General features: G+C 50.4%; 6 protein-coding genes and 1 non-coding gene; 3 read left to right on the top strand and 4 right to left on the bottom strand.

The window, feature by feature from the left end:
• Nucleotides 1-1,148: 1,148 nt before the first annotated feature.
• Nucleotides 1,149-6,638, top strand: FFUJ_08284 (probable DUR1,2-urea amidolyase; the record flags this gene model as incomplete). The annotated part of the gene is made up of 1 exon (XM_023581033.1): nt 1,149-6,638. The coding sequence occupies one exon, from the start codon at nt 1,149-1,151 to the stop codon at nt 6,636-6,638; it is 5,490 nt and encodes a 1,829-aa protein (XP_023433703.1).
• Nucleotides 6,639-6,936: 298 nt separating this feature from the next.
• Nucleotides 6,937-7,855, bottom strand: FFUJ_08285 (uncharacterized protein; the record flags this gene model as incomplete). XM_023581032.1 has 4 exons in its annotated part: nt 6,937-7,242; nt 7,312-7,585; nt 7,635-7,755; nt 7,807-7,855. 4 exons carry the CDS (start codon nt 7,853-7,855, stop codon nt 6,937-6,939), a joined length of 750 nt encoding a protein of 249 aa, XP_023433702.1.
• Nucleotides 7,856-11,065: 3,210 nt separating this feature from the next.
• Nucleotides 11,066-11,319, top strand: FFUJ_08286 (uncharacterized protein; the record flags this gene model as incomplete). XM_023581031.1 has 2 exons in its annotated part: nt 11,066-11,211; nt 11,268-11,319. The coding sequence occupies 2 exons, from the start codon at nt 11,066-11,068 to the stop codon at nt 11,317-11,319; spliced, it is 198 nt and encodes a 65-aa protein (XP_023433701.1).
• A 298-nt stretch (nt 11,320-11,617) lies between these two features.
• Nucleotides 11,618-12,922, bottom strand: FFUJ_08287 (uncharacterized protein; the record flags this gene model as incomplete). Its single annotated transcript, XM_023581030.1, has 1 exon — nt 11,618-12,922. One exon carries the CDS (start codon nt 12,920-12,922, stop codon nt 11,618-11,620), a length of 1,305 nt encoding a protein of 434 aa, XP_023433700.1.
• Nucleotides 12,923-17,242: 4,320 nt separating this feature from the next.
• On the bottom strand, nt 17,243-19,392 carry FFUJ_08288 (probable ATP-binding cassette transporter protein, mitochondrial; the record flags this gene model as incomplete). XM_023581029.1 has 2 exons in its annotated part: nt 17,243-17,322; nt 17,370-19,392. 2 exons carry the CDS (start codon nt 19,390-19,392, stop codon nt 17,243-17,245), a joined length of 2,103 nt encoding a protein of 700 aa, XP_023433699.1.
• A 926-nt stretch (nt 19,393-20,318) lies between these two features.
• Nucleotides 20,319-20,390, bottom strand: tRNA. Its single transcript has one exon. It is a non-coding gene (tRNA).
• A 670-nt stretch (nt 20,391-21,060) lies between these two features.
• On the top strand, nt 21,061-22,819 carry FFUJ_08289 (related to cytochrome P450 7B1; the record flags this gene model as incomplete). XM_023581027.1 has 2 exons in its annotated part: nt 21,061-22,564; nt 22,614-22,819. 2 exons carry the CDS (start codon nt 21,061-21,063, stop codon nt 22,817-22,819), a joined length of 1,710 nt encoding a protein of 569 aa, XP_023433698.1.
• Between the last annotated feature and the right edge of the window lie 90 nt (nt 22,820-22,909).

Genomic DNA, 22,909 nt, shown 5'->3' with positions numbered 1-22,909 from the left:
GGGGGCCGCGCCTTATCAGTTCGTCCTGCTACGGTAAGGTCGTAATACGATAAGGAATCATCGGAGATGGGAATGCCCCACGGGGTCGGAAATACGGGGAAACGGATATACCGATGGACGTTGGTTCATTGTGAGACTTGAGTTGATCTGGTTGAAGAGAGGAATTGGCCATGTCTGAATAACTTCAACTCGAGTATATCTTCTGTGATACATACGAAAAGTCCGTTATGTCGATCTGTCGCAAATAACAGAAGTCCCTCCACTTTAAGCCCGCAAGCCGAGGATCCAATAGCATAAGCCATGTCTCAATCACGAGCTTGCCTCTGCATTGTCCTTGCTCCCATTGCCTCAGACATGCATCAACTCTCGAAACGATATGTCCTTTTCGCGTAAATTGACTGGTAATATACGATCTCGCCGCCGGCCAAAACAGATAGTCCATCGTGGACCAAGTTGACAACCACTTTAGCCGCCGGCGAGTCCCATGATTGGCCGAACTTTTCTGGGGTCTTCTTATCGTGGACTATGAACTGACGATCTATGAAATAAACAAAATTAGTAAAGAATTCAACTTCAATTGACTTGGAAAAATACGTTGAGCAAATGAATTGAAGACCATTGACTTGCCTGTTATTCCCGCACCTGAAGACGGGGCAAACGTCCGGAAACAACACGGACTAAGAGCGGACTTGCAAACGGCTTAGACTCGGCGATAGCGTAATTTTCCACATAATCTCAACCCCCAGGCTCAACCTTGACTCCTTCTCGCACTCATCCACGTGCAAGTCCAGCACTCAATTCGTATAATACCGTACAGCCAGACTTCAGTGTTTGGCCGCCGGGCCTTCGGCAAGTTCGCCCTCTTGAAAGCAGAGGCGTTGTTGTGTTATCAGTGAACATGAAATCGTTTGGCTTCGTGATCCTCGAGGCTATGCAAGTTTACGAATCTCGGAAATTCGAACCCGTTGAGACGATTCCGCAGTGTTACCTCCAGGCTCATCCGACTTGATCTGTTGGAGAAATTAGTATAAATATTGCTGTTTGGTTGTGCAAGAAACTGCTTCGATAGACAGCAGTCTCGTTCTTACCTTTCTGATACTCTCACCTAGCTTCCTTTGAAGATCTAGTTCCTTCAACCCCCTGACACCATGACCGAGCTCTATACTGCCATCAATGGCGTAGAACACCTTCTAAACGGCAGTATGGGTTCATCCCCTTTGGCTATTTCTCAGTGGAAATCTGCCCAGATTGCCGGAGATGGCCTCGACCGACTCCTCTCCCTCGTTTCAACCGAGAGAGCAGCTAATCTTACAACCAAAGCCTGGATATCGCTAGCTTCTCCTGAACACATCAAAGCCCAATGGACGGCCCTTCGGGCCTTAACCACTGACACCACATCCCTCCCCCTGTATGGAGTCCCCTTCGCTGCAAAAGATAACATCGATGCCGAGGGCTTCATCACCACTGCTGCATGTCCAACGTTCAGCTCTACCCCAGCTACTTCAGATGCTACAGTGATTGCGAAGCTCAAAGCCGCTGGAGCAATCCTTATCGGAAAGACGAATCTCGACCAATTCGCTACTGGCCTGGTCGGTACGAGATCGCCATACGGTGCTGTTCCTAATTCCTTCGACCCCAGTCGTGTCAGCGGTGGCTCCAGCTCTGGAAGTGCTGTCGTTGTCGCTCGTGGCATAGTGCCCTTCTCTCTTGGTACGGATACAGCTGGTTCTGGTCGAGTTCCAGCAGGGTTCAACAACATCGTGGGATTGAAGCCAACCCGTGGTGCTTTGAGCACTCACGGCGTACTTCCTGCATGCAAATCTCTCGATTGTGTGTCCATCTTCACCCTTACGGTTGGTGATGCAGAAACAGTCTTATCTGTCGCCGAAGGATACGATGTCCAAGACCCATATTCTCGAGCGCGACCTGACCCTGACATTGCCCCTTTTGATGAGTTCGGAGGCTCAGCAAGCCTTACTAAGCCCTCTCTCGCAATATGTGCCTCTCCAGACTGGTTCGAGCGAAACGACCATTATCCAGCGTACGAAAAGGCTCTCGCCAAAGCAAAAGCTTTGGGGTGGAGTCTCGTTCCAGTGGACTTCTCCCTCCTTTTTCGACTTGCGCGACTCCTGTATAACGGCCCGTGGGTTGCCGAGCGGTACGAAGCCATCCGGGGCTTTATCGAGAGCGCCGCTGCGGAAGAAATGGATCCTGTCGTGCGAAAGATTATTATCAGAGCTCAGACCCTTTCCGCAGCAGATGTCTTTGAGGGTGAATACCTTCGTCAAGAACTTACACGTCAAATTGAGCGGGATTTCGCTCAGTTCGATGGCCTCTTGGTACCCACGTCTCCAACATTCCCCACCCTTGATGAGCTCGTCAAGAACCCGGTCGAGGAGAACTCGATTCTGGGTACTTATACCAATTTCGTGAACTTTCTGGACTGGTCGGCGCTCTCTATCCCCGCGGGCTTTCGGCCAGATGGACTTCCATTCGGTGTGACGCTCATCTCGACCCGTTGGCAAGAACCCTTTCTCCTGTCTTGGGCTCGAGAGTGGTTTGGTGACGAAGAAAGGTTGCTAGGTGCAACTGGTGTAAGCGCTTACGAGTCTCCCGCTTCAACGTCATCGATCCCGTCGAATTACATCCCAATTGCTGTGGTTGGTGCACATCTCACTGGGTTCCCTCTCAACAAGGATGTAGTGGCTCGTGGAGGAAGGTTCTTGAGTGCCACGAGGACATCATCGTCTTATAGACTATACTCTCTCAACACAACAGTCGGTCCCAAGAAGCCAGGTCTGAAGCGAGTCTCCACCGACGATGGTGCCGAAATTGAGGTCGAAGTCTGGAACCTGCCCAAGACCTCCTTTGCGAGCTTCATGCTCACAATTCCTCCTCCTCTTGCTATCGGTTCGATCGAACTCCAAGATGGATCTTGGGTAAAGGGGTTCGTATGCCAGCCCTGCGGCTTCGACGAAGCTATCGATATCTCCAGTCACGGCGGCTGGCGGGCTTATCATGCTTCTCTCGAGAAGGAGACCAAGCCGTTGACAAACGGGGTTCGTAAGCGTGCTATCTCAACAATTCTTGTAGCCAATCGTGGCGAGATCGCGGTTCGTATAATCGAGGCGATACACAAAATGGGTCTCCGAGCTGTTGCCATCTACTCTGAGAAAGATGCAGATGCCGCACACGTTAGCAAAGCTGATATTGCTCTCAAGCTTGAAGGATCTTCAGTGTCCGAGACTTATCTGGATATGGACCAGATACTGAAGTTGGCAGCTCAATCTTCAGCTGACGCCATCATCCCTGGCTACGGCTTCCTCTCTGAGAATGCCGAGTTTGCTACCGCCGTCGAAGAGAAGGGCATGATATGGATTGGACCAACTCCAAAGCAAATGGCCGATCTCGGGCTGAAACATCGTGCCCGCGCTATTGCAGTCGAGGCAGGCGTTCCCACTGTCCCCGGGTGTGATACCCTTCTCACATCGCTGGAAGAAGCTCTCAATGAAGGCGAGCGAATTGGCTTCCCCTTGATGCTGAAAAGTACTGCTGGAGGCGGCGGTATCGGCCTAAGCTACTGCAAAGACAGACAAAGCCTAGCCACAACGTTTGAGAGCGTTCAACGGCAAGCGGAAGCTAATTTCGGCAACGGCGGCGTTTTCATCGAACGGTTTATCCAACGGGCTCGCCACGTTGAAGTCCAGATTCTCGGAGACGGCACAGGTCGTGTCATTGCTGCCGGCGAGCGGGACTGCTCTCTACAACGGCGCCATCAGAAGGTTGTTGAAGAAAGCCCTGCGATTCTTGTCCCTGAGTCAATTCGGTCGGAAATGCGAGCGGCTGCAATTCGGTTGGCTTCATCCGTCGAATATCGTAATGTCGGCACCGTCGAGTTCATATATGATATCGATTCAAGGGAGTTCTATTTCCTGGAAGTGAATACTCGGTTACAAGTTGAGCATCCTGTGACTGAGTCAGTAACTGGTCTTGATCTTGTGGAGTGTATGATCAATATTGCCGATGGAAATGCAACTCACTTGTTTGATATGGAGCTCCAAGTGTCTGGTGCTTCAATTGAGGTCCGTGTATACGCTGAAAGCCCCTTTCAGTCTTTCCGCCCCTGCGCTGGTCGTATCACCGCTCTTGAGTTCCCTTCGTCTCTTCGAGTCGATACTTGGATCCAACTTGGGACTGAGATCACGACTTCTTTCGATCCACTGGTGGCCAAGCTCATCGCATCTGGGTCCGATCGTGAAGAGGCTATCGAGAACTTAGCCAAAGGCCTTGCAGCTACTCACATCGAAGGCGTACAAACCAACCTCGAGTATCTCTGTCAGATTGTAGCGTCTCCCATGTTCAAGTCTGGCGATTATACGACGAAATCTTTGGACTCCTTCCAGTTCCACTCCTCTTCTTTTGAAGTCCTTCAGCCTGGGGCTTTGACCACGGTTCAAGACTACCCAGGCCGCACTGGATATTGGAACATCGGTATCCCTCCTGGGGGCCCAATGGATTCCTACTCCTTTCGACTGGCGAATCGTCTCGTGGACAACTCTTCAGGCGCGGCGGGGCTAGAATGCACTCTTGGAGGCCCGTCCTTGAAGTTTCATTGTGATGCTGTCATTGCCGCCGTCGGTGGTGTTGCACAAGTCGCAATCGACGATGTAGCGGTTTCCATGAACCAAGCCATTGGTGTCAGAGCAGGTCAGATACTGAGTATTGGTGTCGTTGAGCATGGTCACCGTGTATATCTTGCTATTCGGGGAGGAATTCAAGTCCCAGTCGTGATGGGCAGTCGAGCGACTTTCGAACTTGGGAAGCTTGGGGGCTTCAGCGGTCGTAAGCTCCAAGCGCGCGACATCCTTGCCATAGGTTCTGAAGCTCCCTTGGTTAGTGAAGGTCGGACAATATCGCCAGTGCCTGTGCCAACTCACCCCAAAGCCTCATGGACCATCAGAGTCATCCCCGGTCCCCACGGAGCACCAGACTACTTCACCCCTGAAAGCGTCAAGGCGTTGTACCTCAGCGAATGGAAGGTTCATCACAACAGTAACCGCCTCGGCGTTCGTCTCACTGGCCCCCAGCCCGAATGGTCTCGCAGAAGCGGAGGCGAAGCCGGCTTACATCCGTCCAATATCCATGATGCTCCGTACTCGATCGGCAGTGTGAGTTTCACTGGGGATGAAGCTGTCGTTCTGGGATGCGATGGTCCGAGTCTCGGTGGATTCGTGGTGCTGTGTGTGGTGTGCTCTGCGGATCTGTGGAAGATGGGACAGGTTCGGCCTGGGGATACGATTCGCTTCGATCCTATTGATGTTGCAACTGCGATTGAATTAGAGAAGAAGCTCGATGAAGCCATTGAGACACTCTCACCTCTTGAGGCTTTGGAAGGCGTCCCGTCTGATGAGGCAGCTCTGGTAAAGAAATTGGGAAGTATTCCTGCCACCGTGGGTATCGTCGAACATGACGGCCAAAGAGTTACTGTCCGTCAAGCTGGAGATCGAGCATTTCTCTTGGAGTTCGGTGATGCCTCCGCTTTCAATCTCCGTCACAACTTTGAGATATCAGCGTTCTGTGGGAACCATGCGAAGAACCCCATCCCTGGCGTTGAAGAACTCACCCCAGGTGTCTTCAGCCTCCACGTCACCTACACTCGCGGTCTGTCCCCAGAGCTGATGCTGTCACGCTTGGCAGGTCACATCCGGTCATACAAAGTCCCCTCCCAAGTCCCCTCGAGGAGCGTCAGTCTCCCCATAGCATTCGACGATAGTGTCAGCCGCGCCGCCATCGAACGATATACAGCAACAATCCGTCCAAACGCACCCTGGCTCCCCAGCAACATCGACTTCCTCCAAAAGCTCAACGGCATCGCTGATCTGACCAAAGTTTTGAGCGCCGCGGAGTTCGTAGTCCTCGGTCTCGGCGATGTGTTCATGGGCTCTCCATGTGCAATCCCCTTGGATCCGCGTCACCGTCTGTTCGGAACAAAGTATAATCCTTCGCGCTCTTTCACACCTCGTGGTGCTGTTGGTATCGGGGGTCAGTATATGTGTATCTACGCGACGGATTCACCTGGCGGGTATCAGCTTGTCGGAAGGACAGTTGAGATATGGGATTCTGACCTTGTTGACACTGAGGCTTGGTTCTTTCGGCGCTTTGATAGGATTTCTTTTTATCCCGTCACTGAAGCGGCGCTAGATGGAGCATCGAGGTCTGAGCTTGTTCAGATCAGTGACGGTGTTCTTGATCTTGAACAATACGAGACGTGGCTTACCATGAACAAAGAGGACATTGCCGCTGCTGCGGACCAACAAGCAAGGGCCATTTCCAACGCGCCCTTTGTCAATGAATTGCTTCTTCCGTATCAAGTCGAGTCTGTTGTCAATGGACACAGTCCGAGTCTTGATAGTTCGGGTCTTCGTGGTGAACGAGTCAAGGCGACGATGCCGGGTCGATGTTACAAGGTCATGGTGAAAGAAGGGAGTATTGTAGGCAAGGGCGATGTTCTGGTCTGTATTGAGTCAAGTAAGATGGAAGTTGAGATTCGCAGTCCTGTTGGTGGAAAATGCTTGGTTGTTTTGGTGCAGGCGGGAGATTTGATTGACGTGGAGGATGATCTGGTGGTTATTGAGTGAGAGAAAATCGTGTTTCAGTGGAGTTACAATGATATGTGGCGGCGAACAGAGATTTCACAGTCACGAATCCACGATGATGAGCGGCAAGTATTCTTTAAAGTGCACGAGTTTATGAGTATCAAGATAGGAGTCAAGATGAGTTTCAAGTGTTTGATTGAGTTTTGTATTGTATCCAAGCATCCTGTCCAGGTCCAAGTCCAAGTCCGAGCCAAGTCAAGCCAATCCTCCCAGGCGTTCCCATGAGTGCGGTAAAGAGAGTGTGAGTGAGTGAGAGAGAGCGAGAGAGAGACAAGTGTGCTCAGCCATCAAAGTCTCGGTTGCGTTGGAGTCGCAGCTCGAACGAGTGTGCAAGTTCGACACTGTATGCAATGACTTGAACCACGTTCAAACCAAGACATACAGTGCAGATCTCGCACAATCGGACGAGCTGTGACTCCAACGCAACCAGGGCCCGAGGCGAGTCCACGAGAGCCACGACCATACCGGCCGGCACCTTGGCGCGGATCAAACCTGCCGAAGCCGTTTGGGTTGGTGAGTGCCAGGCTGTTCGACGCGCCTGGGGGGCCAAACTGCTGCCCAGTGAAGAACTGCTGGAAGCTTTGGGCTGTAAAGAGATTGGATATTCTACAAAGGGTCAGAGTCGAGCTGCCAGCGCCGTGTCAAAATAACATACCTTGCACACTCGTTCGAGACTGTTCGAAGCCCCTGGCGGACCGAAGTGCTGGCCAGTAAAGGGCTGTTGCTGAAGGCTGGTGGGAAATGGCATACTGGCAGCGCCAGCTGCGGCAAATGGGTTTCCCTGTGGAGCGTTCAGAGCGAAGAAGCTCTGGTGGCGACCTCGGTCGACACCGCGGGGACCTTGCTGGAGTGCCATGTTTCCGAAGGCACCAGCGAGTTGGTTGTCGGTGCTAGATTCCGGCGCGCTGCCTACAAAGGCATTGCATATTCTACAAAGGGTTAGAGTCGAGCTGCTAGTGTCTTGTTAGAGTAACATACCTTGCACACTCGTTCGAGACTGACAAGCCGTGCTCGTTGTCGGCCTTTACGTCCTTGGCCAGCAGGCGGCGGACCTTGATCTTCGCCATGAACTTGCGGACTTTGAACTTGGCCTTCTTGACTTAGCCCATGAAGCCCATGGTGACGGCAGCTGAGGGCAAGTGTGAGTTACCAGAAGGTGCGATGAAGGGAAGGGAGCAGATGAAGAGATGAAAGGGCATGACCAGAGGAAAAGTGAAACTTACCATGTCACCGAGCCACGAATGGCTCGGGAGACTCCCCCGCTGGGCAGGGGGTCAGTCCGCCGCCGCCATAAACACAACGCAATATGCCCAAGGCAACACTCTGCACAGGACTTCGTTAGATTGGCTCTTGAACCTGAGTCCAATAACCAACCCCACAAAGCCGCGGGCAAAGTGCCGCATTGGGCATATTGAGTGTCGACGAACGGATACTTGAGAATCGAGGGGCTGCCGTGTGTCCGGTTGATGAGGACTGATGATGGATATAGAAGAGAGAGAGGGTAGGGGAGTGGGGAGGGATAATGATGTTGGTGGAGGAGGAGGAGGATAAAGATGTTGGTGGTTGGCTGAAGAGGAAAGGAAGAAGAAGACAGAGATGAAGAGGAGGGAGGATGGTTTAAATACCAACAAGAGTGGATCCAGCTGATTCTGTGCGCGCAGAGCTCGAGCTGCCTGGGACAATAGCAGCGAGGCGAGGGCCAGAGCCCCGAGCCCTGCCCGAGCTCAAGAGCGGACCTTGATTCACAGACAAGTGGGCTCTCCAGAGGCGCAGAGAGCTCGAGGGCCTCTCAAGCCAATCACATAATTTACACTGCCTTCCATTTAATTCCCCTCGTCCTTGTGGAGCCGCGCAGAGGGAACCTACCTCGACGAGCTCACCCAATGAAAGGGGGCAAGCTTGTGACTTGGGACGGTTCCAAGCTGAAATTGGGCAATTTGGTCCAAATACTTTTAGATTTGCCTTATGATTGGCCAAGACTTGTTGTGATTTGGGCCAAAAACGTCCTGAGCCAATGTAGGTCGCTCGCCTCGCCAAGCTTGGTTCTCCTGAAGAGGCCAAGCCACTCTGCGAGTTCTCAACCACCTCGATCCCATGTATCTTGTAATTATTGTGCGATGTTCACCGGTGCATTTGAACGCTTCGATGAGTGTTCTGTATATTCATCACAATTGTACTTAATGTAATTCCATATGGTAGCTTCGTAGTCAATACAATCCTCAATGCATGCGCATTGCAATTACTCATTCATTTTTGCATCACTGCTGTTGACATGGATTATCTCACAATTCAGTACCAGTGTTCACATCTTCAAGCCACTCACTCTGTTGCTGCGGTACAACTACCGCCCGATGACGCATCGCCGCTCCTCAAAACCCCCGGTGGACACGGATGAGGCTCAAAACGCACCCTCGAAAATACTCAGGGCAACCACAACAACAATTAACAATACCGTTAAAAATATCTCTCGGAAGCTATAAAATGCCCCATCTTCGCAAAAATGGTGCACCATTTTTCCTATTGTGCGTGGTCGCAAGATCACAGCCGAGTGTCCGGCCTCGTCGTTGATATAACGTCCAGCCGCCCCGCGCCACTACACAACGGTCCCCTGCTTCCCGTTTTTGGCGGAGCATTTCGCTGCACGTCACCAGCTGTCAGATCGCACGTCTCCACTCTCCCGTCTGATCTGCTGCTGGGATACTGCCGCATCCCAGATCACTCGGCCCCTCACCGCCCGGCATCCTGGGTATATAAACTCGCCTTCCTCCCTGGCCAGACCTCTTTTCTTTCTTTTCTCTCCTGCCAAACATCCAGTGGCTCTCGGGGATCATGAAGCCCGGGGGCTGGACTCATCCTGTTTTATGGCAGCTGGTGAGGACGTCGTTCGAAGCGGCCTGGACTAATTTTTTGATTCAGTCCCATGGGCAACCACCTTTTTTTCATTGGGTTCACGGCTTTATGCGGTGGCTTGAAGAAGAAAACTTGCTTAGAATGTGACTGTTGTAGGCTGTGATGTTGTTGTTGTTGTTGTTCAACCTTGTAGTTTGTCTTGGTGATATGATCTGATATACGCGTAGAGGTGAACATTGCGTGCGTAGTGTGAATGTACGATACGATGGAGGGGAGCATAGCGTTCGTGTGATGTGTATGAGGTATCGCGAGATATTGTTTTGGCGGTTGGGCTCGACGTCTCGCGCAGTTGCTCAAGTGACGCCGATACGCCTCTCCAGATGATCATGTCACTCGTGAGTATCTTGACATTGATTACTGACTACTTCGTCACATCATCCAGGCATTTTAATTGCTGCTTCTCTTGAATGTTTTCGTGGTTTTCCTGTTGACTTGGCCGCATCTTGACTCGTCAGTGAGCATCGTAGCAAAACAACACGCAGGAAGGACTCAGGAAGGACTCAGGACGGAATGAGACGTATTTCTTCGATTGAGGATGATATTACGGATACAACACGCTCTTCAAGGACCTCATGGCCTCTCTTCATCTTGTGTTTTGCGCTTGGTGGCTCGCTCGCATCGTGGTCCGCTTGTGGCATCTTAGCAAAACTACCGCAGGGATAGCGCAGGATGAGATACGAGGTATTCACTACGTAGACAATGATCTTATGGATGTTTCACGTTACATGAGGACAAAATCATCTTGTTTCATTTTCTGTTGTGTTTGAGAATCGCGTTGAGGCAATCACTCAGATGCGAGATCATTGCAGCTCAACGGTCACATCGGCACCAAACCACCATACAGCGGATACAAGCTTGGATACGAAGGATACATCATATTGAGGACTATCTCATGCATATTGCACGATATTCATGACTGAAATCGTCTTGCTTCATCCAGTATCGGGCCTGGGGATCGTATGGAAGGATGCACTCGAGTGCAGGATCGTCGTAGCTCGTCCGTGATATCGAAAAAACACAATATATTCGCAGTCGAATCGTCTCGCCAAGTCGCAAATACCCTCTGTACGCTTTCTTCGCACTTCGAGGCCATCTGTACCGGAGGTTCTGTACCGCCATCTCTCGCACTGGTCCGTCAGAGGGCGCCCGCCTTCGCGCTCCCGCTCCTCCCACTACCTTAAGGCAACACTCCCACTTCTTCCCCTCCTGCTCTTTTTTACCTCCCACACAACCACCGCACAACTATTTCGCCTTGTTCATTTTCGTTTTCCGCCCGCATTCTTTCTACTGCTGCAAGCATTTGAACATTTGTTCTGGTATGTGCTTTTCATGTTCCTGTTCTTCTTCCCCTGAACACATTGAACAGTAAGAAACTGACCTTGCCGTTGCTGCTCAGCTCCTCCACGCTTTCCCCTCTTCATTTCTGCACTTCAAGCACTGCTTCTTCGTCCAACGCAAGACGCTCGTCAAGTCTTCGTTGATTCCAAGATCTGTTCATCATGGCCGTTGTCATTGAGATTCCCCTTCCCGGCGGCGCTGGTATCTGCCTTAACATGCCGGACTGGATTGTCGTCCTCATCTTCATCATGATCTTCCGTGTCTGGGGATGGCCCATGGTCGTCCGTCGCTGGCCCCTGGCGTTCACGTGGCCGTGGCACGAGGACGATTTTGTCTTTTAAGCACCATTCACCAATACCCAAGTCGGTATCTCGAGTACGATCTCTACGAGCCATTTTTGAAGTTTTTACGGTAAGTCACCTCGACTCTTAGAGTGTGTCGTCTCAAGTCTTCGTCATTTACTGACCCTCTCCAGAATCTGAATCACAGGACATTGTCACCTGTAACCAAAAAAAAAGGATGTTATATCATGATCATCATCCGCGGCGGATTTATGGAACCGGACTGGTGGATTATTAGGCTCTAGCAATGAATCGAATCTCGTTCTAAATCTTTTGATGTGCTCGTGATCGTGTTCCTTTCGTGCCGCCTTTTCTTCAGTCTTTCCATCTGCCACTCGGTAATATTTTCACCTTCTCGCTGTTCCAAGTCTTCTAATTGACAACCGCTGATTTTTGTCTTGCTCTAGATTCTACCAGTTCCTCCAAAAGCTCCGAAGCTCGTTCCGCGCCGCCCAGTTCATTGAGTTCATCTCCCCGACGCCCCGCCCTCTCCACGAAACCTGGATCATCCAGTATCGTCCTCGCCGCCGTTCGAACCTGTTCCGTTGAAGGATTGTCCGTCTTTAAGTCGATGCCCGCTCTCACCCAACTGACTCGCGCTGCTGTGTCCTTCTTATCTTCTGTTTGTCCAGCGCAGATAAGTGGCACTTTGTGAGACAATGCCTGCGTTATGCTTCCGTAACCGCCATTGGTGATGAGGAGGCAGAGCTGAGGGAGAAAGAGATGGTACGGTATCCATCTGATGAAGCGCACGTTCGGCGGCTCCCCTATCCTTGATGTGATCTCTTCTACATGTGGCGAAGCTACTACGAGAAGCAGATCTGAATCACCAGAGAGCGCCTCAATCGTAGGTATAATCAAGGATGTTGGGTCCATGGCTAAGGTACCTTGAGTAATGCCAACAACCCGAGGGTGCGCAACTATTTCATCCCACTCAGGGGGTAGCTGGGCAAGACTGGTCGGTACTTGGGTAACAACCGGTCCCACAAACTTTGTATGCTCTCGCTGTTGCGACGGCTTCGGCATCAGCTTGAATTCTAGCGATGGAGACGACGCCTGAATGTGAAGATAGGGGCTGTAGGTGAAAGACTCGATCGGCTCCCCATACGGCAAGTTCTTCAAGCCCAATTCCCTCCTCTGGGTATTTATGATCGGCCTCAAAAGCAACGGCAGAAGAATCCACTGGCTAATAAGATGAAGAATATGATTCCAGATCAGTCCAATCCACGACGTAGCCGGACCCTCCCCCGAAACAGCCTGCGGTGCTCCCCAACTCGACATGTACATCGGAATCACCCCCAGCGTCGCATAAACCGGAATTTCACCAAGTTCGCACAAAGCCCTCGCCCCATGCGGCATCACATCGACGAGCAGGACATCTGCTTTAAAGTCCCTCAACACCCGGCGGTAATCCGTCACCTGCGCCAGAAGCCTGATCTGAAGCCGCGAGTACTCCTTGTCGAGAATACCAGTTTCATTAGCGGCGATAAGGGGCTCGTCAATGATGGCTATTGCACTTGTTGGAACGAATTTGGCGCCTACGGCGAGGACGCGGGCTTCGTTGGAGGCGCTGGTGAGCCATGTTACTTGGTGACCACGACGGATGAGGGACTGGGCTACGGCTTGCATTGGGTAGGCATGGCCGGCTGGGAAGTGGGAGTGGAGGAGGATCTTCATGGCGGGTTTGTGAGGGTGATGATGTGGTAAGTGCGATGTGAGTGTGAGGTGTTCTTTATGTGAGGTTGCATGGATGATCTAAGTGGGCTGCATATAAAATCTGCACACTACTGTGTACGAGCAGATCGGGGGCTTGGCAGCGATGGAGGAAGATGAGGGCAATGGTAGAAATTGAATATTCCACTTATACTGCCTTCAGCCATGTTGTCCATGCATCACAAGCAAAGTGAGATCGAGGTGTTATGGCTAAGGTCAAGCTTATGTCTCATCGGCTGGTGTCGATCCCTGTGTCCGAATTCTAACGTCCACCGCTTCCATGTGAGGGGTCAATCAGTAAATTGCAGACGAGCTCCATTCACCCGATTCCAATATTTCGAGGGGTCCTCCTCTATCTCAGCAGCACTGGACATGAAACAATTGCTTCGTTCCGTTCTAATTTTGTAATTTTACCAGTTGTGTCTGCGATTGTGTACGACGTTGCTCACACGCAGATGCGAGGTTCGAGGTTCCGAGTGGAAGATGGCTACCCTGTACTATCTGTGAATTATCGTATTAAATCAAACACAACCCTCGGAGGACATTCTGTAAAGTAGATTATAAATTCTGCTTTCGTTTTATTGTATAAATGTCAAATGGATACTTTCTCATTGGTTGGTATGAAAAGGCACTCTTGTTCAGGATCGTGGCTCAAACATCGACGGTTGTGCAATCGAACATTGGTTGAGATTCAATTTTATGTTGACCATCACGGACCAACTCCGACAACAATCAACATCAACAATGAAAAGTCACCCAAATCTCTATTCTATGTCTCATTTGAGTTGCTGACGGTTCCGACTTACGCCTTGTTTTTTTACTCGTCATCGAAGTATCAGTTGCCCTCTCCACCATCCTCCTTACTCAGCTGCTCATGTTGTCCAGTATCCAACTTCGCGGTCCAATCTTCGAATGCTGAGCGCTGTCTCAAGTATCACTTCAATGAAGTAATCGTATGAGAGTACGACGATCTTGTGATAATATTTAAGTCAAATTTCTAAGAGTTACGGGAAAGTGGTACGAAGCGTGGCACCTTGGTCACTGATTTGTTCCCAGTGTCAGGGTACGAAGTTCATAGACACCCGAAGACCTCGCGAGCTTCTTTGACTGAAAGATGAGTAGATACCAAGCCGCCGCTATCTGGAAACACTTCAGTCGCGACGGCGGTGCCTCCCCCGAGCTACAGAAGAGACCAAGAGATGGCAGTGACCAGAGGTCATGAACCTACAGATGCGCAGAAAATCCATTCACGACCAAAACTACCGAATATCACTGCGGGCAGCGGGCATAGAATGGAAACTTTGTCGCTACCGCATGGCATTCTACAGTATTCATGCGGGATTGATGCTTGTCTCCGTATTGCAGATGCGTTGGTTATAGCCCGAACCTGCTCAAGGATCTGGCCGAGGGCGATTCGGTCCCAAACCTGAATCTCGAAGAGTGTGGCTGGCATGCCAGACCGCGAAGGTGGTGGGCAATGGTCTCTTTGCCGAGCTCCTTGGTGGGAGGAATCGACAGGAAACACAATGCTGAAAGGTATCGCGTTGAGAGCAGAGCCCCATTCATAATTCTTCCCACGAGAAGTGCCGTGTCATGGCGCTACCACTGATCTGAATGACGCCCAAGACTTTTCAATGTCCTCGCAACCCTATACCAAACAACACATCTTCTTGACAAGCGGCCCGTACCGGTTGAGATATGCCATACAAGATCCCCCACAATCGTCCTGCAGTCAGAAGAGCGCCGCCTTCTTCAATAGTACACAAGGAGCTCTCTATGGTTGAAGTCAGTGAGGCGCTCCAACACCAGGTTCTAAGTGTCTTCCACAAGACGTGAATATCGACTGCTGACGACCAAACCTCCACTCGGGCGGGAGCCCGAAGCCTGAACACCGAGGAGGGCAGTGTCGAACAGCATACTACCAAGTCAAACACGATTCAATAAGAATCAGTTCGCAGTGAGCTTCATTTTACTCAGGACTTGGTACACGGCTAACACTTACAGCACACGATCAACCTCAACCTCAAATCCAAGTCGAAGACCAAGTTCGAGTTCGAAACGAACCTGAGCGCCATAAGACTACCCGAGAGGGGATTTATCCTGATGTTGGTCCATAGACCTTTTGGGAGCTTTCTCAGTATTCAACTGGCATTACACGACTGGGTCGAAACTTTGGCCCAACGCTTCGGTCAGTAACTCAGTACAGGGGGCGGAAGTGTTCCAGCAGATGTTGCGAATACAAATGGATCCGGACTGGCCCCAACGCTACGGCAGAAAGAGAATCAACCAAGCTTCTATGAGTACACAAAGGCAATGGATTGCAATGCCCACTAATTAACAGTCGAATACAGAACGACTCGCGAACGTTAGACTGCGAAAGTATCGACAGCAAGAACCGATTGTGCAACCCCGTAACTCGAGTCCCTAGAGCCCCTTTTCTGAACAGGAAACGAAGGCGCTCTGAGATCTCTCGCAGCTGGTTCAAATCTGAATAACATCATGACTTAAATGCCAGCCAGAGACAGCATAGCTGGTTTCGACGGCGCCGTTACACGATCTACAGCCACGGCTCAAGAATTGGATACCGCAAGTCGGGACGAGCCATGAATGAAGTGAGCAGCCCCAGAAAGGTTGGGTTGTAGGTACGCACATGCCCGATAAACTTTGTCGGCCTTATTTTGATACATAGCTAATGGATCTTGACGCAGTTGAAGGCACCTCGATCGCCGAGTCGTACCGTACAGCCGTTACTGGGCCCGAAGACCATTATGTCTACAACCAAGCGCTACAATCAGACCTTTAGACGTTTGTCGAAAGCTTTAGAGAATCCCCTCTGTTCACACGGAGTCATTGCCCTCGTCAATGACGCCTTTGCTAGCCACGAGATTAAATTCGGTTTCATAAGAGGAGCTCACCTGGAAATCGTGATCTTCTTGCTTTGGTAAGTCCAGCCCCTTTATCACGATGTCATGTACGCAGACGATGCTGACAGAAAGACAGCTATGGAATCAAAGCTACTACCACGACCAAGTTGTAACCCCCCTCCACCCGATATAACAGAGCAACGATTGTTTAGCGACTTGGGCTCAGTATGAGAGGACTTTGGCTCACACACCAGGTGCGCCGTACAACAGTTGATACCGAGGCTTTGCGGCAACGATGGGACGTAGACGATGGACTCTCAATGGCCAGCACTCGAACATGACGGATTGTCACTCTGCCCGGCCTTTCTTGAACAGCAAACCCTGTGTGAACAGAAGAAAGCACAAATACGATGCCAGGGTCGCATCTTCTGTCAAACTGTAGTAGATGCTCCCCTACAGAACTTGGTAGCAATAATCCGCTTGTCTCAACACAGTTGGGGTACTTTATATCCCGACATAAAATCCCGGTGCCGTTTCTGAGTTAACTTGTATCTCAACAGGGACTTCAGACTGCCAGCGATACGAACATCGAACAAACCTCCACAAGCCCGAGTTAGACCCCACCCTTCCCGGAACCGATGAATTCTAGCAAGTCAAACCGCACTTACGAGCGAGAGATATAACAACTGCAACGCCCAGTAGGAACATATCAAGCAATGCCACTACTGTGGCGCGCTACTGCACAATGGGCAGCCAAAAAACTGGCGCCAAAGTCTGGTCTTTCAACAGGCTAAAATGTGATCGACAAGTGGCCTTGTGTCTTTTCAAGTTCCAACAGGACCGGCCTCGGATTACCTCGCTCCAATAAGGCAATGAATCGACAGAAGCGTCGAAGGTCGATGGTGTCACTTCCAAAGTGACTTGGTCCTCATCTTCCTAGTCGTCCATGAGGCTAAGGCCCACGGCCCTCGTGTATCTGTGCCATGGGCAGGGCACATGAGGACAGTGCTGTATACGAACTGAGCGGCCTAGTGTCTGGTTATCGTGTTTGGTCTTCAAGGTGCCCCTGGACAGCCGAGTGACAACGATGAAAGGTCAGAGAAGCCCGAGCTTTATATAGCCCTTCTTGGCTCGCTTATCGACGAACTTTCCAGAGCGCGAGTGACCCTCGATATCTTCGACGCCCAACCCGACCTCTTCAGATGGCGACTACTTGTACACTTCAAGACTATCCTACACTCCACCATTGCAGACAGCAATTACTCATTACCTCACACCCGACTCCAACAGAGCATGTCCCTCTTGACCAATGATATCATTTACATCAATTCAGTGCTTCTTGTGGTAAGTTTGAGTTGTATTCATCTTACACCTTGTCAGCCGACGATCAAGGCATGTGCCGTCTAGGGGCATTATATGTTTAATTCTTCTTCTGACCGTCATTCTCCTCCTCAGCCTCATCCTTCTCATTTCCATCCTCCTGGAATCTCGTCTCCTGGGCTGCAACATTGTCAGCAAACGAATAGCTCGAAACCATTCCAACTTACCACTCCACAACTCGGCGTAAACGCCATCACGATCGATCAACTCCCGATGAGTGCCCATCTCCGCTACTTGTCCCTCCTTGAGGACAATGATAAGATCCGAGTCAAAGATTGTTCGGAGACGATGAGCCACGAAAACACTTGTTCGGCCCTTTTCTCTAAGGATACTGTTGATGTTCATCATGAGAGCCTGCTCGGTATGGGTATCCAGGGCACTTGTTGCCTCATCGAAGAAGAGCAGAGGAGGATCCTTGAGGAGGAGTCGACTAACAGCAAGGCGCTGTTTCTCTCCGCCGGAGATCATGAGACCTCGCTCGCCAACCTTGGTGTCGTAACCCTCGGGGAACGACTGGATGGTGTTATGGACATGAGCGCGCTTGGCGACGGCAACAACTTCGTCGTGGGTGGCGTTAATGGAGCCATAGCGGATGTTGTGCTCGACGGTGTCATTGAACAAGGGGGTGTCCTGGGGAACAACACCAATTGAGCGGCGAAGAGACTCGAGATTCACATCTCGAACATCTTGATCGTCAATCAAGATTCGTCCACCCTGAACATCATAAGATCGGAACAACAGACGAAGAAGAGTGGACTTTCCGCAACCGCTGGGGCCGACAACCGCGACCTTCTTTCCAGCGGGGATGGTCAACGACAAGTTGCGCAAGATCGGTCGGTTGGGGTGGTAAGCAAAGTCGACATTCTCGAACTTGATCTCGCCACCCCTTGAAAGGACCAGGGGCTTCGCATCAGGCTTCTCCTTGATGTTGGCATTCACCTTTTGAAGGTTGAACAGTGTTTCCATATCCAGGAGAGACTGTCGGAGCTCACGGTAGACGGATCCAAGGAAGTTGAGGGGCACGGAAAGTTGAAAGACAAGCTGGTTCACCATGACCAAGTCACCAACGGTCAAAGTACCCTCAGCCACACCATTGGCGGCAAGGTACATCATACCTGTAAGTGCCGACGAGAAAATTATGTTCTGTCCACTGTTCAGGAAAGCCAGAGATGTCGCAACCTTGATGGAGTTCTTCTCATACTGCTGAAGAGCCTTGTCATACCGCGCAACCTCAAACTTCTCGTTGTTGAAGTACTTGACAGCCTCATAGTTGATGAGTGAGTCCACTGCCACAGTGGAAGCCTTGTTATCAGCAGCATTCGCCTGTCTTCGGAATTTTGTCCGCCAAGCTGTCGTCCAGATGGTGAAAGCTGTGTAGCTGACCATTGTCAAAACAGTGAGAGCAGCAAACTTTGCGCCATAGTTGTAAGTGAGGATTCCACACACCATGCTGATCTCAAGCGCGGTCGGCATGATATGAAAGACCATACTGGACAGAATGAAGCTGATTCCCTTTGTACCACGATCTAGGGCTCGTGTTAAACCACCAGTCTGTTTGGACAGATGGAACGTCAAGTCGAGACGCAGCAGATGATCGAATACGTTACAAGCTACCCTTCGGATAGCGTTTTGCGCAACAGATGCAAACACGGCGTTTCGCAATTCCTGGAATATCGTTGCGCCTATACGAGATGCGCCGTATGCAAGGATCATAGCTCCAGCAACTGTCGTCGCAGTACCTCCCACAGCAGCAATATCGATGTTCATTGAATCAACAATGCTTTTGAAATAAAACGGCACTTGCACATTGAGAACCTTTGCGCCAATCAACAAAGACACAGCAAGGCCGACTCGCAGCTTTGTACCCCAGTCATCCTTGGGCCACAGATACCGAGTCATCTCTTTCATGATGGCCCAATCGGCCTTGCGCTGCTCAGTCGCGGATTTATCAACCGTCGCAAGAGGATCATTTTGTTTCGTCGGTTGTTTCTGCGCAGGAAACACGGCCGTGGGTTTCGTCGTGGCTGTGGTTTTGGTTTTTGAATCTGTGGGTGCTCGTTCGCGACGCGGGGCACATGTCCAGAACGTTTGCGTTAAACCTGGTCGCTGAGACACTGACGACAGTCGGTAAAGTGCCAGACTCCTCTGAGGACATGTCCTCGACGACCGTAGGAGTAATTGAGGTATCATAGTGACTATTCGGCTCAGATCGAGCTCATCATGGGATGTGTGTCTGGTGGTTTATGGCGGGGTGTAGCGGGATGGGATAGCGCGTCGATAAGAGGCACGAGACAACAAGGTACCGGAGCTGCCAGGGGCCTTGGCTGCGATCCGGTAGCTACTTTACCTTGGCCAAAGAGGTGTCTGCTCTATTTATTAAAAGGGGGAGAGGGTTTCTTGTTATAAGCACTTGATGGAGCTCACATAAGAGTAAGTTGCCAGATTCAGACGGATGATGCAACCGGTTGGGGCCTGAGGCAGCCGATCATCGGAGCGCCAACCCAATGATGACCAGGAATGGGAATGGGCGTGTAAGACAGAGAATTATGCGATTGTTTAGTAGATCTCTTACGAACAAGTATTCAATTGGATCTCTTAGTCACTTTTTGAGTCGAATTGAGTTGTTTCTCATTATAAACAGCGAAGTACAATCGGTGACCGTTTGACTTATACTTCAGCATCCGAAATCTTGTGATTGATAAGAACATCGCGCAATATCCAGGACAAACGTCGCCGACATCCCCCGGCTTGAACTATTCCGTCGCATATGTACCCCTCAAGCCAAGCGCTGAATATTTAATGCCTATACCGAAGAGTGTTCGTGGATGTTCCTCTGAGAAAAAGTCTAGATAGACGCTTTTTCCTGTCATGAACTCTGTCTCTACAAAGGCTGCTGAGCTACATCGGAAAGTTGAAACTCTTATCCCATAACTTCACTGTGACAAAGGCCGTTTCTTCTCATCAAGTCTCAAACGCATGTTTTTTGAAAGGGTATTAAAGAGCTGTCGTCTCCCGCCAGACCACGCGGATAACTCAATTGCAACTTGTTACCCAAGATCAAGGTGTCGAAAGACTCGAGTTATGACAAAAAACAATAGGTCAAAGCAGCAAAAGGAAAGGTCTCGGAGGGAGTCGAACCCTCGCTGGCGGAATCAGAATCCGCAGTCATAACCGTTAGACCACGAAACCAGATCTAATTATTGGAGAACATCTTCCACTACAGCGCATTATGTCGCTGAAATTTGGAGCGATGACATATCGATACCCACTCAGTTGACCACAGATATGATAGACTGGCACATGAGGTAGTCTTACAAATATCTCAATTGATTGCTAGCATGCTGAGTAGTGTTCTATCTGTGTCTTCTTGCCTCTTTCTTTTGTGTCTGTCTGCCTAGTATGTATATCTGTCCCGGACGATATACATCCAATGGCTTCTTGCTTATGCGTGATGCAACAGTATGGATATAAGCTCAATCAATATGACTGAGTTCATGACAGAAGCGTCCAGAGGAAACCAAAGGAGCTAATAATAATTGAACTGGAATAAAGAACTCTGTTGTTAAACAAAGTTACTTTGAGTGTTTAATTTCCATTCAATCGAAAATTATGAAACTCCTTCTCAATAATATCGAGGAGCTGTGGTGCACCAACCACTGTAACACTCTGACTACAGTGCACAGCCCCTACAACTCACGGCTGAGCAACGCCAGTCAGCACGGGCGGGTCTGATCCATACAAGAGCTCTCAAGTTTGCATCTTCAGCAGCGAAACCACGTATCGCCTCAACTTCACCAAACCCTCTATTCTTGTTCATTTATGTTGTAACACTTCAGTACTCACTGATTTCATCACAACATGGACAGTCTCGAGGCTCTTCGGGAGCGCCTCAACGAGACTCTCATTCCCCACGCTCAGCGATATCCCCTACAAGCTATCCTCGTCACAACCATTATCCTCTTCATCACAACGAGACTCTTTACAGGCAGTTCAACTTCTTCTAGAAAGGATGGATCAAAAACACCTCCTCTTGCACCTTTTTGGGTGCCCTTGTTTGGCCATGCTCCGCGTATTTTCCTCAGTCCTTCTTCAGCTTTGACGCGCTTCAGAGATCGATATGCACAGGGTGTCTTTTCACTCCGCTTATTCCAGAGCATTCACTCTTTTGTCTTTCGACCTTCACTTGTGACTCGTCTTCTTGAGCAGCCGGAATCTATCGCTGACAAGGAGCATGTTGCGAGACGGATTATGATGACCAATTTTGGCCTTCAAAAGAAGGATCTTGCTGCTTATGATAAAGCTGCTCCTGAGGTGTATCAAATCACCAAGGAGTATCTGAGCGGCTCTCATCTCGATGCCCTCGCCAAGGCTACCCTTCGGGATCTTGACGACCATGCTGCTGATGCAATCTCCTTCAATAGCTATCCCACTGATCAGATGGACTGGGAACGACTGGGCAATGCGGAGCTTTTGGAGAACACTGGAGACGCAAAGATCATGGCTGTGGACTTCTTTGAGCTTATGAAAACCTTCGTTGCCAGAACTGCCACCATCTCGGTCTTTGGCACAGACTTCGTCGAGGTCTATACCGATATCTGGCCTCATTTGTGGATTTTCAACGATGCTTTCCACTCGCTCGCAATGGGAGTCCCAGTCTGGGCACCCTTCCCAAGCTCCCAGCGTGCCAGATTTGCTCTTAAAAGGCTACTCACTTTCATGCGCGAGTATCACACTGAGTTGGACAAGTTTCTCAGCGATGAAGAACCGGCGACGAAATGGCAGGACTTTCACACCATCAGCCCTCTTGTGCGCGCCAGGACTGAAGTCTATCGGAAGCACGGTCTGTCTGTTGATGTTCGCGCTGCATTTGATGTTGCTCTTCTTTGGGCCACCACTGTCAACTCTACATCACTCATCTCATGGTCGCTGTTCGAATTGTACCAAGACAAAGTTCTTCTATCCCAAATCCGCGAGCAAATCACACCGTTCGTCAAGATTGTCCAACCCAAGAACGATTTCGGTGGCGCCGTCTGGATTCCTCCCCAGGTTCAGAAACTTGACCTGGAAGGTCTTGTTACCAAATGTCCTCTGCTTCAGGGGGTATATCTCGAGACATTAAGGTTATACGGTGGAGGATGGTCAGCGAGATATCTGAAGGAGGATGTGATACTCAAAGACAAAGAAGACAGCTTTGTTCTGAAGAAGGGGACGTTCGCACATATTGTGAATGATCTGCATCACTCTGATCCCAGAAGCTTCACAGACGCAAAGGTTTGGCAAGTTGGACGATATCTAGAAGATACAGTTGATGAGAAGGGCGTCAAGACTCAGAAGGTTAACCCATACACGGTCCGAGCATCAGGTATGTTTATCGTCTTGCATGGCGATCGAGTACTGATTAACATTTCTAGATGGAACATTGACAATGTGTGATGATTCGGAGTTCACGTTGAGGAAGGTTGCCATGTACATCTCGGTGTTCATCAGCCTTTACGAACTCGAACCCGCCGGAAGTGAAAGATGGCCGTCGCCGCCGGTAGTCAAAGGAGTTGCGTCGGCGCAGCCGTGGGGGTCTGTCAGGTTATGGGTGAGGCGAAGGTCGCCACAACCTCAATGAGTTGCATGCATGCCTCCCTGGGCTGCAATATGTCCGTGGTTCAAGGTTTTGAGACACACAGGGACATACCATATAATACATCCCTCGGTA

Source organism: Fusarium fujikuroi, chromosome FFUJ_chr07, assembly GCF_900079805.1.
Source record: "Fusarium fujikuroi IMI 58289 draft genome, chromosome FFUJ_chr07".
NCBI lineage: Eukaryota > Fungi > Ascomycota > Sordariomycetes > Hypocreales > Nectriaceae > Fusarium > Fusarium fujikuroi.
The sequence above is the reverse complement of the archived record's forward strand: the minus strand, read 5'-3'. Positions and strand labels throughout refer to the sequence as shown.